Here is a 16,344-nt window from a genome sequence, read left to right on the forward strand (position 1 = left end):
GGTACACACAGGGCTCAGGTGCACACAGGCTCCCTCTAAAGGCACACAGGGCTCAGGTACACACAGGCTCCCTCCACAGGCACACAGGGCTCAGGTGCACACAGGGCTCAGGTACACACAGGGAGTGGAAGAGCCCTGTGTCTGGGGAGGAGTTGGAGGCGCCAGGAGTTGCCTGTGATGAGGAAGGTGTGAGCTCGAGATATAAGAATGAGCCGGGACTGCGGATCGACAATCATTAACCCCGGCGGAGGGAGGAAGAGACGTGGATGCTGAGCCCGACTTCTCCCAGGCAGCGGGGAGAGGGCAGCGGCACCCCCGGGATGGAGAGGGACCCCGAGAAGCACCGCCATGCCCTGCTCAACCAAGGGGAGGAGAACGAGATGGTAAGAGCGGAGTGTAGGCGCTGTGTTTATCCTCTCTGCGGAGTCTAGGCGCTGTGAACCCCTCTCTGCGGAGTCTAGGCGCTGTGTGTACCCTCTCTGCGGAGTCTAGGCGCTGTGTCACCCTCTCTGCGGAGTCTAGGCGCTGTGTCACCCTCTCTCCGGAGTCTAGGCGCTGTGTCACCCTCTCTGCGGAGTCTAGGCGCTGTGTCACCCTCTCTGCAGAGTCTAGGCGCTGTGTCACCCTCTCTGCAGAGTCTAGGCGCTGTGTCACCCTCTCTGCCTCTCTTGGAGCGGAGTCTAGGCGGTGTGTCACCCTCTCTGCAGAGTCTAGGCGCTGTGTCACCCTCTCTGCGGAGTCTAGGCGCTGTGTCACCCTCTCTGCAGAGTCTAGGCGCTGTGTCACCCTCTCTGCCTCTCTTGGAGCCAAGTCTAGGCGCTGTGTCACCCTCTCTGCGGAGTCTAGGCGCTCTGTCACCCTCTCTGCGGAGTCTAGGCGGTGTGTCACCCTCTCTGCCTCTCTCGGCATTGTGTCACCCTCTCTGCCGGAGTCTAGGCGCTGTGTCACCCTCTCTGCAGAGTCTAGGCGCTGTGTCACCCTCTCTGCGGAGTCTAGGCGCTGTGTCACCCTCTCTGCGGAGTCTAGGCGCTGTGTCACCCTCTCTGCCGGAGTCTAGGCGCTGTGTCACCCTCTCTGCCTCTCTTGGAGCGGAGTCTAGGCGGTGTGTCACCCTCTCTGCAGAGTCTAGGCGCTGTGTCACCCTCTCTGCGGAGTCTAGGCGCTGTGTCACCCTCTCTGCAGAGTCTAGGCGCTGTGTCACCCTCTCTGCCTCTCTTGGAGCCAAGTCTAGGCGCTGTGTCACCCTCTCTGCGGAGTCTAGGCGCTCTGTCACCCTCTCTGCGGAGTCTAGGCGGTGTGTCACCCTCTCTGCCTCTCTCGGCATTGTGTCACCCTCTCTGCCGGAGTCTAGGCGCTGTGTCACCCTCTCTGCAGAGTCTAGGCGCTGTGTCACCCTCTCTGCCTCTCTTGGAGCCGAGTCTAGGCGCTGTGTCACTCTCTCTGCGGAGTCTAGGCGCTGTGTCACCCTCTCTGCCTCTCTTGGAGCCGAGTCTAGGCGCTGTGTCACCCTCTCTGCGGAGTCTAGGCGCTGTGTCACCCTCTCTGCGGAGTCTAGGCGCTGTGTCACCCTCTTTGTGGAGTCTAGGCACTGTGTCACCCTCTCTGCGGAGTCTAGGCGCTGTGTCACCCTCTCTGCCTCTCTTGGAGCGGAGTCTAGGCGCTGTGTCACCCTCTCTGCGGAGTCTAGGCGCTGTGTCACCCTCTCTGCCTCTCTTGGCGCTAGAACACTGTTCAGACGCTGCACCTGTCCCCAGACGCCCTGGGACGGCCCTGCCAGGGTGGGCCCACATTGTCACAGCTCACTTTCATTGGGAGAGGGGGGTCTGTGCCCCCCTATCACGAGCTGAGTCTCAGGCATGTCCAGGGTCAGAGAAATACTTAAGTTATTTTCCTATAGCGCTTACAAGTTTGAATTCAGCCTATAGCTAAGCGCTGCCATAAATGGCATGGAAAGAGACACAGGGAAAAATAACGATCTGCCCAGGATCACACGGGGTTAGGCAAGTGTTGAATATATTAAACTGCAAAATGCCCTCTCTAAATATTACTTTAATTTGGAAATGGGTTCAAAGAAGTGGGTTAGCATTTAGACAACGTTTCCAATTACGTCATCTAGGAGCAGAAATGATAATACCCCCCCTGCCCCCCCCAATCATTTTATGACTTTGACTGAGCTGTAAGGGCACCAAATGACTCCATGTCAGCAGGAACCCTGCATTCCAGTCCGGGCTTTCCTTGCTGTCAGGCGCTGTAGGCCAATTGTTTCAGTTGAAATGAGCATGACTACCGCTCCCAGAATGCACCAGATTGTTATTGAAAACCCAGCACTGAAAAATGGTGTCTCATGGTGACGCGGAGTCAGTTGGTAACCTTAACAAAGTTGTTTTTAGGGTGACCTTCCCGAAAAACAAGATGAGTCTTTTGAGCAATTTATTTAAATGACCGAGGGCTGAAGAATGCTTTACTCGATGTCTGAGAATCTATTTCCAGTGTGTGACGCCCTCAGGACGGTGCGACCGGTGCAGCAGCACCCATTGCTGAGTTTAGGGGGGCGCTGTCTCATAAAATAACTTCTGGGTTTAAAAACACCTGCTGCAGAGTTCCTGGTGTGTCCAGCGGTTTTCAAGCAACAATTAAAATGTCAAGATACCTCTGGTGATCAATGCTCCTGCTGGAGAGAGATCGGGTTTTGTCTTATCGCAAAGTGGCGCGGAGGGTTAAAGCGCCTGCTGAAAGAGTGCGCACTGAGCGGATCACTGAACCGCGTTTTATGTGGATAGGTCACTGCTTCACTCATTTTGTTTATTTATTAACTAATAGTTTTGTTTAAGTGTGTGATTAACCTCGGGTGTCCTTGCGCTAACGAACGAATACACTCGGAACACAAACTCGTGCACTGAATTGTTCAAAGTGGAGCCAGTGTGAATAAATGGTTTTTCAGAGCCCAAGAAGTTTTAAAAGGTCCGGCTCCGAGTGTAACTCAGGCGTCAGTCTAGTCCACGCCTGGGCTCCGAGAGTATTGTGGCAGGGTATGCTCAGACGTGAGTCCCTTGCTCACTTGACCACTGTATTCAAGATAGCCTGGCGGATGAGGATTATGAATCCGAAACTGGTCCCAGGATGCTTGTTTCCGGTCCAGGGAAGACATGGCTTGGCAGTTCGGGCTGGACTGTTCCCATGAGGCACAGGGTCAGACTGATTTGCATATAGCCAGGTCTGAACTGGGGTGGCTGAGTGAGCTAAAGAATGGTGATGGATCAAACCCAGATCAGTTGACTGGGTGTGAGTGTTTGATTTGCTCAAACGCTCCGTCCATCATCCCCTTTTGTATCGCCGAGAGTATCTCGGGCGTCAGTCTAGTCCATGCCTGGGCTTCAAGTGTAACCCAGGTGTGAGTCTAGGCCACGCCTGGGCTCCAAGAGTATCTCGGGCATCAGTCTAGTCTAGTCCATGCCTAGGCTTTGTGTGTACCTCAGTCTAGTCCTCGTCTGGGCTCTGAGTGTAACTCGGGTGTCAGTCTAGTCCGCGCCTGCGCTCCAAGTGTAATTCTGGCATAGTTTAAAAGAGCCCTAGCATCACAAATTGAACCATTTTTTAATTGACTTTTTGCAGTGCAAAATCATACAACAAGCATGTCAGTATCGAGCAACACCCCCACATCCCCAACCACCCGCCCTCCGCTCCCGCCACTTGGTCCAGGACACAGTTTCTTGTTTCCGATAGTTCATCCAGATCTCTCCCCGAGTACACAATGATACTAGCCTCCGTTCCTTCATCCATTTCCGGTCAGCGTAGACCAGGAACCCAGGCCTCCTTGTCACATCACAGTCCTCCATCCAGTCCATGGTATCGACGCCATTTGCCCCACACCCTACCAAACTTCTTTGGGCTTCTCTTGCTTTATATGCGACTCTTTCGGCCGCCATGTATAGGTCCATACCCCTCCTCCACTCCTCCAGCTGCGGTATGTCAGGCGCCCCCCATTTCCCGGCCACGTCTCTCTTGGCCACCACTAATGCAAGCACCAGGAAAATCAGCAGGGGGCGAGCCAAATCCACATCATTCGTCATTCCCAGAAGGTCAAGTTTAGGGTCTAAAGGTATGGCAATCTCCAGCACCTCCCCCAGCTCTGACAAGACCTCCCCTAATAGGTTTAGATTTTTGAGCAGGACCATATCGTGTGATAGAAGTCCCCCCTGTCATGGCCACAGCGCAAACAGCGTGGATCAAACACTCTCCCCATTTTATGCAATCGCACTCTGTCAAAATAAGTCCTATGAAGGATCTTAAACTGGATCAGCCTTAGGCATGATTTAATCGCCACTTCCCTCGAATGCATCAGGACCATACCCCAATCCACCGCATCCATGGCACCCACCTCCCGCTCCCACGTGGCCCTGAGGCTCCCAAGTCTATCTGGTCTATCATTCATTATTGTTTTATACGTTAGGGACACTGCCTTCCCAGGGATCCGTTCTTGCAAAAGGCGGCCCTCCGTCAAAGCCCCCTCCACCCTCCATGCGTGTCGCAATTGCATATATTTAAAATATTGGGAGTGGTGGAGCCCATATTCCTGTCGCAGCGAGGGAAAGGAGTGTAGCACCCCCTTCTTTATCACATCGCCTAGAGTCGATATGCCAATGGCATCCCAGCCTTGGAACCCTCTCAACTTACTAAGTTCCTTCAACCAGGCGCATTTCCACAGTGGGGTTTGTTTTGTCGGTTTGCGTTCCCATCCTATTGTCTTTGTCGCCCTTGTCCATACCTCCAGTGTGCTTCTAGTAACAGACAGCAGTCTGGCCCTCCCCTTGCCTCCGTACAAATAATGTATACACGGACGGTTGCCCATGGTGTGCCGTTCCAGCGCATAGGTGGGGTGGGTGGCCAGGGCATGTTTCCATTCATTGATGGGGGCCAGGTGTTCTGCCCAATAGTAGGCCTCTATGTCGGGAAAAGAGATCTCCCCATCATATTGGTGTCTCTGCAAGGTCAATAGCGCTAGCCTGGGTTGCTTCCCCAGCCATCGAAAAGACCTCAGTTCCTCATGAATGTCCTGGAAGACCCAGCACTGCAGGGGGAAATATTCATTTTGGAAGGCATATAAGAATCTTGGGAGCGAAATTATCTTAAACATCGCTGCCCTGCCCAGTACCGTAAGGGGGAGCAATTTCTATCTAGCCGCATCCTCGGTAAAGTTATGTATTACTCGGTTAACATTCCTTTCATAGGAAAGGGCACTGTCAGTCGTTATAAATATCCCCAGGTATGTAAATCCCTCTCTGGTCGTTTGCAGCCTCGCCGGCAGCGTGGGCCACACTTCCCCCTCTTGGGGATCATAGAGAGTTGACTTGTGCCAATTGATCTGGTTGCCCGCCTTGGCCCCATAACGGTCGAGTTCCGAGAACAGCGCCGGTATGGTAACCTCTGGCTGCGTAATATACAGAAGGACGTCGTCTGCATATAGGGATAGTTTTTCGTCAGTTTCTTCTGCCTGCCCTATCCGGAACCCCTTGATCCCCTCATTCTGTCGGACCGCGCATGCCATTACTTCTATGGAGAGGGCGAACAACAGGGAGACAGGGGGCATCCCTGTCTAGTACCCCGACGTATAGGGAAGTCCCCGGATAGTGTCCCATTGACCCGAACTCTCACTCTGGAATCAGTATAAAGCAAGCTGATTTTCTGTCTGTATTTGGGTCCAAAACCAAATCGTTCTAGTACCCCCTCCAGGAAAGGCCAGTGGACAGCGCCAAACGCCTTTTCGGCGTCAAGGGAGACGAACCAATGTGGGTCCATTCTAGTACGTACCTCCATTAACCAATTATGAGTCCTCCTTGGATTGTATCTGGTCGCCCTTTCAGGGAGGAACCCCGTTTGGTCGAGGTGCTCCAGTCCCAGAATTACCCGTCTCAGGCGGAGAGCCAATATCGTTGCATAGAGCTTCGCCTCCATATTCAGGAGGGAAATGGGGCGATAAGATGAACAGTCATCGGGTGACTTACCCTGCTTAAAGATCGGAATGATCGTGGCTTGTCTGAGGCCCAGTGGGAACTTCCCCTCCGCCTCGGCATCCACAAAGAGGCCCAGTAAGTGACGGGTCAGGAGGTCTGCCGTTTTTTTTAAGAATTCCGCCGTGAAGCCATAAGGGCCAGGGGCCTTCCTCGGTCGGAGCTTAACCATGGACTTCCTAATTTCATCCTCCGTTATATCTGCCTCCAGGTCCTGTTGGTCTGCCTTCTCAAGTATCGGGAGGTTGATGTCCGCCAAATATTGCAATGCGTCCTCCCTTGTCCCTAAGTCCCTTGCGTCATAGAAGGCCTCATACTACCCTGCAAAGGTTTCCGCTATCCTTACATCTGTTCGTGCCCATCCCCCCTGTCCATCTCTCACCTTTTCCACCCATCTCTCATCCCTCTCCTTCTTACTAAGCCACACTAATAACCTCCCGGATTTGTCCCCCACATCATAGAGGCGGTACAGAGTCGCCAGGGCCTGTGTCTTAGCCTCTCCTGTCACCAAGTGCTTGTATTGGGCTTGCGCATCTGATAGACGTCTAAGCGTCCCCGGGTCTACTCGCTAGTGGCCTGGTGCTCGTGCTCTAAAGCCAGTATTTGGACTTCCATAGCCTGGACCTCAGCTTGGACTTTCCGTCTGTCCTCCGCTAGCCTATTTTGCGCCCTATCTCGGAGTACCGTTTTGAGTGCCTCCCACAGTAACACCCGGGAGGCCACCGAACCTTCATTGTCCGCCAGGTAAACCTTCACATCCGCTCGCAGGCCTCTCAAAATGTCTGCATTTTGTAGGTCCCAGGCAGTTAACCTGAGTGTCGTGGGCCTCTCCCTTCTACCCCCTCTCACCGCTCACAACAGTGGTGCGTGATCTAATATGCCTCGTGCACAATAGTCTGCCGTGTCCCAGACCTGCAGCGCCTGCCTAGCCATAAATATATAGTCCTGTAGTGTAGCTCCTATTTTCCCAATAGGCTCTGCGCATTGGAATAGTACCTACAGCAGTAAAGGCCTAGGCCAGACGTTAACTAGGTCTACTACTGTCGATACTAGACTTAATTTTTGGGTTTGCCAGCTAAGCTCAGAGTTCGCTAGAAACTTTCTCGAATGTTCAAGGAAGGATTAACTCCCCTGATTAGACAAGAAGGGATTTAGTTTCTGACAACCATAGAACATGACAACTTTGCTCTCCCCTAATCAAGAGTCAATCTCAAGAGTCGTGTGAGCACAAGGCAATTATTTTACTCAGTCAGTACGTGCATTCTTAGTCTCATCAGAATGTAGAGAAAAGGAGGAGACGGGCGTGTTCAATAAAAGATGTTATTTATTGATCAGTCTCTTTTCTCGTACAAGAGAAATGGATCGATATTATTGCAATACTTATAGTTAAGTAAAGTGCATACATTAAAAGCAATAGTATAAAATAATACTGTAAAAACATTGATATGGTTTCTGAGCCATATGATGTTTAAAATGATTAAAATATATTTACATACACATATACATTTGACTAAACGTACTCAACTGGTGTTTCTAAATACGCCTACCCCGTGTACCTGACCTAAGTCTAATACGTGGGCGGGAATAGAAAGTTACAGTTTAAGTTAAGTTTGTTTTTGCCAAGTGAATAACTAAAGAATTCTCTAGGAGGGGTTATTCAGTTCTGTACCTGGAATTTAGGATGAATGAGGAATGGTATCTCTTTCTCTGCTCTCGATATTCCAGGCTGCCTGCGAGGGCTGCCCAGAAGCGCCGGTGCTGGGTCTCTCGGCTTGAGATAGCAGCGCGTCTCTCAGCGCGTCAGGAAGGCGGGGCTGTTGCCTGCGGGGTCTGCTTCTGCTCTCGGCTTCGGCAAGTATGGCTGCTCCGTCTTGTCACCACGCGTGTGTTTGCATAGGGCAAGGTCGGCAATATTTATACCTTAAAGGTGCCGGGATTGACGTAAGGATGGACATAGGTACGTCAATAAAGATGTCATACGACTTGCTCGTTAGCACATTCTTTACTAAAGTTCTCTGTGAAATCAAAACAATGGCCGCACGGATTATCCAGGTTGTCATAGGTTTGATTTGTTATGAGAACGTCGTATGCCTTATCAGGGGCTGGAGGAATGTCGCTTGTCTAATTAGATCTCAAGCGTTATGACCTAATCAGATAACACGTTCCTGTGCCGTAGTGTGACTGCGTCAGATAACGGTATCTGCATCATGGGGGATTTCTTGCCTCATGGGCTGACTGTTAGTTAACTAGCTAGGTAGGTTAACCAGAATATGGTCAGGAATAGGGGGATCGATTCAGAACCTATAGAAATACACGACACCCACTCCACGCTAACTATGGTCATATCTACTAATCTATGCATAGTATAACATAGTACAACATACTATAGAGTATAGTGTATACCTTACCACCCCAAAATACATAAATGCATTTTGAAATTTTCAAATATACTGAAAAATTGCAGTCATATATATTGTATGCACTTAAGCTATGAATTAAATGCAAAAGTAAACACGCATTGTTATGCATTATTGCTTGTTGGTATATGAGAAATACACATGAAATGGCTCTTAATATGGCTATACAGAAAAAAAGTCGAAACCATTTCATCACATAAAATATATTGTGAACATACCAGCGGGCAGCTAAAGTCTATATAAAGTCTATAAAGAATCTAAAAATAGAAATCTTAGTTCTCTAGGAATAGTTTCTTACTTTAAGCAGAAGATCAGTGTCCCGGGGAAAAATATATTGAAAAATATTTTAAGGGCTTGCTGAAAAAAGTTGCTGTCCGTGAACTGGATTGTAATTGTTCATGTGACTTTATTTTTTAAGTTGAAGGCCGGATTCAGGGAACGCCGTGTGCGAGTTTACTCAAAAGTCTCTATTTCTGTTCCGGAGAGAACATCATATCATTCAGGCTTTCGAAAAAACTGTCAACAGCTTCATGGGAAAGTTCCACTAAGTCGGAAATAGGGGTAACCATGCATTCATGCGCATGATTGTCTGCATTGACATTCTGATTTGCATTGCTGACAGAAGGTCGTACCTGTTCGATGCTGCTTTCATCTCGTACTTCACTACTCTTCAATCGCAGTGGTGAAGATTCCAGGAATGCCGTCATCAGAATTGGCAGCCTTTGAGGGCAGCACAGTGCGTGAACCTTGGTAGGAACCAACAGTGTATCTGCATCCACCGGCGCATCCGATTGTAGCGTCAGACAGGTGTCTAACACGCATTCTTCTCCGCATAGCAGACACCTTAGTACAGGTAAAACACACCTTTGCCACATTGGTCGAAATGATAGAAACCAAGTCATGTTTAGGTCTCTAAGCCGGGAGAGTCCCAGGATTTTTGATATCCGGTCCCGGTATCCAATGGCTAGGATCGTATCTTCCATTGTCGCGAGAGTTTGATCTGTGACATGGGTTGCCATATCGAAAAATAAGGACTAGGAATAGGATTCCTGCAATTAGTCCTAGGATTAGGGGAAGTCCGCCAAAAATCGAATGGACGAAATCTGGAAAAATACCCAGTATGGCTTTGAATGGTGTTAATGTCATCGAAAATACTGTCTTAAATACCTTTGAGACTCCTGTGGTATCAGAAATATTTAAGATTTCGCTCAGGATTTCCGCGAAATGTACGGGGGAATTGGTTGATAATAATGTATGTATCTCTGCAGTCGTCCTTGCGACTTGTAGATCATACGTTTCTTTTGATGACGTGAGCCTTGTAGGCGTCTGAAGAAGCACTGTTTTCATTCTGCTTAAAGTGTCTATTCGAATAGAAGTAATTTTCAAACTGGGCCATGCCCTCGCCTCCCTGTCTGGAAAGGAGCTGGGGAACAAAGAACGTCCACAGCACTTGACCTTCGCCGTTGTTGTTACTAGATAAGGAGTCCCGGGCATAAGACTACAGCATCTGCGGTCTACAATAAGAATGTAACTCCCATTATAGAGTCTTTGAAAGAATGGTTCTATTTCAGTTGCAGGTGCGCCTTGCTGGTGACATGAAAGGTTGTATGAATTCCCTTCACAGGCTCCGTGCAAACTAATACCGTTACACAGAAGCGTGCCGCTTAGTGACATAGCACAATTGTTGCCACTAAGAAACACTTTCTGTCCTTTGTTACTGACACATGCATGTGAATAGGGCAGGTTCCAAGTTGTTTTAAGGTACCCCTTTCCCAATTTCTCGTACATGCCAGCCTGTATATATTTTTGGCAGTATTGAAACCTGAAGGTTGAGATTGGAATATTTATGATTCCGTGGATTATCCATTCACTGACAGGTCGTTCTGACATTGTCAACGGTAATCTTTCTAGTTTTTCAATGCTCAAGATTGTATAATCAGCACCCTTCTGCGCCATACCGATTTGTCTATCAGTAAGGTTAAAGATTTGGAATAGTGACGTAGTGTTGATTAAACGCCAAGGTACATAGCCTGAACGCAGATTTTGTAACGTCCAGCCAAGCTGTACGATAGAACGCAATTGTGACTGACCATGTTGTAATAACAGTAAGTCTTGCGATAATATATCGATTGCTGAAGACACAATGCTGTCCAATGAAAAAATTCTGGAGGACAGAGTCATTAACCCATTGTCCACTACAGAAAGTGATTTTTCCAAATTAATACGGTCAATTTCCCGTATTCTTTCTGCTGTCTCAATTTGAGTAACCTTCCAGGCCTCATTGTATGCTGCATATACAGAGGCTGCTATGAAACGCTTTTGACGCTGTTTGCGTGGTCCCATTATGAAATCACGCAAGTCAGCACCATCAGTAAGTAAAGTTAGGTGTTGCTTAATTTCAGGCAGTGTGGAAGTTTGTAGCCATTGAAGGCATAATTTGCCCACACTGTAGGTTGTTATTATCCCTGGGTGATGTCTTTGGGGATATCTAGGGTCTGGCCTGGTCATTTTGAAACCCTGTGTTTTATTCAGGAATCTATCTTGACAGTTATTTGTATCTGTGGGCCAGATCAACCATTGTTTCCAATCAGGATGTGTTCTGTTTTGGTTAAGTATATGGTTTATGTCTATTTCTTCATCTGTATCAGAGTTATTGCTAAACATTGTTGGCTTTGGAATAGACGGGTTATTTAAATCTTTGATTTTGGCTAAGCCAAGACAGGTGGTTTGTTGAACAGTGTCATTTAAAAATATCATTTGTTCTGGGATCATGCAGGCTCTAAACAAAGCTTCTAAACCCTGTACTTGCCATTCTTTTGTGCCCCAAACACTTTTCAAATCAACATTTTTGTCCCAATAATCGAATCCAAAAGTATTCATTTTTTCAAAGAATGAATCAGAATAAATCAATTTTGTGTTGGTTATCATGGTTTTGGTCCCTGTCTTGTTTGACAATTTATAATAAAATGTTTCAGCATTACTAGTGTTAAAACCTTGAAAGTATGAATATTTGTCATAAACGGTTCTAGAGCTCCCTTTTGGAGGTGTAGCACAATGTTCCCATTGATTAAAATTTAAAACATTTCTAGGTTGTGCAGATTTATGCAAGAAATGGTTACCATAGTGGTTATAGCAATACATACTATCATAATTTGTAGAACCTTGCAAATAATCATGTTTTGTAAATTTAGCAGACATTACTAAGTCAGACATCATATTGTTTATACTTTCAAAGTCCCAATCATCAGCAAATGAGTTTGGTTTTGCAAAGTCACTCAAAGAGATCTTAATTTGGTGTGGATATTTCAGGATCTCGACCGGACCATAAATTTCATAGTCAGTGTTGTCCCAGGCTACCCCACCAGGTATTGGAATTGCTGTGAAGTTGGCTGAAGAAAGTTCTGAAGAAAGTTCTCGTTTCTCGACGTGTGAAGATGTGTGTGGTTTGAGGACCAAGTTGATGTTCTGACTTGCTGTGTCCATTTTAGCATATTTTCCCTCAATGAAGCGTCCCAAAGTAAATACCATGATGAGCCAAAGTATGAGGATAAATGCACCAAAACCCACCCAAAATTCAATCCATGGAGAAATCAGATATGTTTCTTTTAGTTGTTTCAAAAGTTCCTTCGCTTTGTCTTTAAAGGATTTTGATGATGGCTGTGTCTTTGATTCGCTGAAGCCCTCAGAGGAATCATCGAAGTTAATGAAGTAGCCGGATGCAGTTCTGTCAATTGTTCCAATTGGTTCAGGATTTTTGTTTTTTGCATTTTCACTTGGTACTTCAGTATAGATTGGTGTGTCTCTGCTAAATGTCTTTATTTGGGTTTTCAGAGGTCTGAGTTCTATTGCATTGTTGCATAGTCCTTGTTGTTCTTCTGTAGGCGTTTCGAATGTGATGAGCCTCTTTGTTAGGACCTCTGCACTGGTAGCAAACCTTGGTGTTCTGCTACTTATTGGGAGTCCACTTGGCCTACTGTTTGTTATCGGCCACATGTTGTGGTTTTACCAGGTCGATGGATACAACTCGGTTCTCCTTTTTTCCAGCAAGTGGCGGTAGTACAACTGATCTTGTCCCGTTGACAGACAAGACAGGAACTGCTTTTCTGTAAGAAGGCCCAAATTCCTTCTTTACCGCGATCTTCTCCCTGACTAGATCCCCGACTTTTGGAATCCAGACAGGTCTTGCTGGGACAGGTGGTGGTTCTTCAGTGGTTGTTGGCTGTTGTTTCAACTGTATGTTGCTCAGGTCTTTTCTTGTTTTGTTTAAGTCCTGCAAAATAGCCAAACGGTCTTTGACATCAAAGCTTTTTTCTGTTACCACTGAAGTCTGACTATCAAGGTCAGAGATCAACATCCTAGTTCCGAATAATAATTCGTACGGACTGAATCCCTTCAGAGAATTTCTTGGCAAGTTATTTAGACTACGTTGGACACTTATTAGATGTTTGACCCACCCAGCTCCCGAACCTAATATCCTTTCTATTATAGATTGCTTTCTGTCTTGGTTTTTTCTTTACACCATCCCATACCCTCAGGAAGGAAGTGAGAAGATTCCTGCTGGGCTGTGCTCATTTGGTCATTCTTTTCCCCCCAGGCTGGATTGCCTGAGAAAAAGAAAAAACAATGGTCGAACGTAACATGCTCTTAGCGTATATGCCATTTAGACTCGCAAATCTTGTATAACAGTCCGGACGTCAGCTGAGTGCTGTGGATCTACATTATAAGTGGGAACTAGCCTGTATATGTTAATCGCAAAAGACCGAAAGAAGAGAAGTTGGGCACTTCATTTTCGTGTGGTTACAAGTGAAGCATATACCCCTGACGAAGGTGCATACCGAAATGCATTGGGACATGGCTTCATGAGTTGTCTGAGGAATTCATATTTGTCTCTGATGGACAAAGAAGAATAAATCTTGTTTGAAGAAAGAAAACATTGTTTGAAGAAGATATTTTTTGGTGTTATGTCATTTATGTTTTCAGCACAACGTGGAGAAATGTTGATGCAAATTTTTTGAATTAGTTTATTTTCACTAATTGTTTTTGTGGTAATATTGTTGAAAAACGAGTAGGTAAAACAAAGGTTTGAAAACTCAACACGTAATTGTGTGTATGTGAATAGTGCACCCCATATCACAGGTTTCTGTGAATTATTGTGATTTGTACCAACTTGACTAGGGGCTAGTCAAGATATGGGTTAGCACCATTTACAATAATTTTGTTTAAATTTTTGATCAAGGAGTAAAGAGAGGAGTGCTTAGCACATAACATTACTGAATATGTTAATCGCAAGCCATTCTTTTTGCTGGTAACATTATCTGCCTTGATACGACGAGGTATTAAACTGCTTCTCTCCCCACTGCGATCTCTGTTGCAGTTTGGGCAGTTTTTTACAAAGATGGTAAGATGGAGGCTCATGCCTGGCCACCAGTACCGTGATTGCAATTCTTCCAGAGAATCCTTTAATTTAAGGTGTCTGTGACCCTCGCCCATGTGTGCGTCTGCGATTAACAAGTGTCAGAGAAAAGTGTAACAATGTCCCTATATTGAAAGATGGTCTAGAGGTGGGGTACCTACAACGTAGGCCGCCCACTAGGCAAATTCCTTTACTGGACACAACCACTAGAGTTCAGTTATCAATGGATAAGTTCTCACAGCACCAGGTTTTTTTGTGTTTCGGTCATGGACATGGACATATTAGCATATCACTGTGTAAGACATTTCATGTGACAAGAAGCAGTCTAAATCAAAAATTTGGTATGTATAAAATGGACATAAATTTATTGCACATTTGTCTTGAGTTTTTTAAAAAAGCAGATACATTGTACACAACAAATACAACAAATACATAAAATTATACACAAAAAATTATTAAAAATGTTCAAAGGAACACAGGTCGATGTTTGGAATCACTCTATCCCCCACTCCAGGGATTCGAGCAAAAGGGACGGAGTTTGCATCGATTATGTATGTATAATTGAGTGGATAGTTGATCGGTAACGCTGAGCAGTCGCCTTTTGATGACGTTTTCACCGCCAGCACTGTTTCACCGTCAATGTATTTTAATGTATGCTTTTTTCGATCTACGGGAGCCGATTTAGTGGCTGCCGCTGCGGCTGTCTCAGCCAATGAATTCCCCACAACGTGAACGCCATCACGTTGATGACTCAGTGAGTGAGTCACGTGAGTCTTTGGTAGTTCTTTCTTCAAAAGAGCTACTTGTTCCCAGAGAAGTCTCTGCTTTATTGGTGCACCTGTGTCATCTTTGTAACCGTTCTGAATCCATGTCTGCAAATCCTTGTTATATGCTTTGACGCAGAAATATGAATCTGACACTATAAGTGTCGGGAATTCGCGATCCGCATTATCTAGCGCCATTTTCAAAGCTATTATTTCAGTTTGCATTTCTGAATTAGTTTCTACTGAGTGTGATTTTGTTAATAGAGGTCTTAGTTTACCTCCGCGCCACACTTCTTTTGTGATCTCACATGTGGGATTGTATGCATGTTCTCCCCAAACGGAGGGTTGGGCATGTCCATCTGTGTAGATTACACAGGCGTAATGTCGTAGAGGCAGAATGTCGATTGGCAGAGGATACGTTTTTTCATATTTTAGATTTTTTAATTCTTCTAGTTCTGGATCAAAGAAGTAGTATACTTTGTCCGTTGTGATTGAAATTACCCATTGTAACCATTCTGGATCCAATGTTGTTGTTGGTAAATTACACGGTGTTGTTAATGCTTCAAAGGCTGATTCAGCTGTTCTGACTGTGATATGTCTACCGTCAGCTATTTCTTTTTCTCTAGCTATTGCGGTTTGAACTGCTTGAACAATTTTTCCTTTGTTGCTGAATCTCTGTTCAGCTTTTGTGTACAAGTGTGATCTGAATGCAATTGGTACCTTTTCTCCCTCATTAGAGGTCAGGTATGTGAATCCGCATCTCCCTGGGATGACTCGGATCACAAGGTTGCGTGTATTATCACGGGTTTCTAATTTTGTTTTAATTAGCATGTCTGTTTGTAAGGATCTCAAAATTTCTGTGTGTGTTTGAGTCCAACTGGATCTTTTAAAGTCTGGTTTAATTAGATCGTAAAGGGGTTTGACCCTTTCTGCGTAATTTGCAATGTAAGTTCTTCCGAAATTTAGGAAGCCTAGAATTGACTGTAGGTTTTTTAGTGTTTTAGGAGCTTGGATTACGGCACATTTCTCTAGGAAATTGTCTGCCAGGCTTTTGCCTTCACTTGATAACTCATATCCTAAGAATAGGACTGTCAGATGGGCAATTCTGGATTTTTTGAAGTTGAATTTGTAACCCTCTGCAGCGAAACCAAGTATTATGGTGTTCACTCTTTTCAAGTGAGTTTCCAAGTCATCATCTGTTAAGTAAATGTCATCGACATAAGATAATGCTTCATCATCATATTGTTGTAGTAATTCTGTTACTCTCGCTGAGAATACCCCCGGGCTGTTCTTGTACCCCTGGGCTAACCGACAGAATCGTTTTTGAGTGCCATTTACTGAGAAAGCTGTTAAATATCTGCTCTCTGGTGCTATGTTTTGACAAAAGAATCCGTTGGAGATGTCCAAGGTAGTTTTGTATTTTTTGCGCACTATGTTATTCATTAGTGCAGCACTGTGTGAGTTTTGCACTGCAAAAGTTTTGCAACATGTGTTAAGGTGTCGGTAATCCAAAACTAGACGGTATGAATTGTCTGGTTTGGAGACCGGAAACAAAGGATTGTTCATTTGTGAGGTGCAAGTTTCAATCACCCCCTGGTATTCTAGCTGATCTAGTATTTCATTTACTTGTTTTTTAGCTTCTTGCTTAATTGGGTACTGCCTTTGTGCAGTTGGTTGTGATTTTAACTGGATTTTGTGAGGAGGAGAATCCTCATCCCATCCTACATGATTTTTATATAAAG

At 45.9% G+C, this 16,344-nt stretch overlaps 1 protein-coding gene across 1 annotated transcript in view; it reads left to right on the forward strand.

The window, feature by feature from the left end:
* The first annotated feature begins 254 nt into the window (after positions 1–254).
* Positions 255–16,344, forward strand: part of LOC144770984 (putative cation-transporting ATPase 13A4) — a 1,004,626-nt gene continuing 988,536 nt past the window's right edge. The window contains exon 1 of the mRNA XM_078655851.1: positions 255–383. Within this exon, the coding sequence (XP_078511977.1) occupies positions 267–383 (117 nt within the window). The 5' untranslated portion in view covers positions 255–266. The remainder of the gene's footprint in view (positions 384–16,344) is intronic.

Source organism: Lissotriton helveticus, chromosome 7 (assembly GCF_964261635.1).
Source record: "Lissotriton helveticus chromosome 7, aLisHel1.1, whole genome shotgun sequence".
NCBI classification, from domain to species: Eukaryota; Metazoa; Chordata; class Amphibia; order Caudata; family Salamandridae; genus Lissotriton; species Lissotriton helveticus.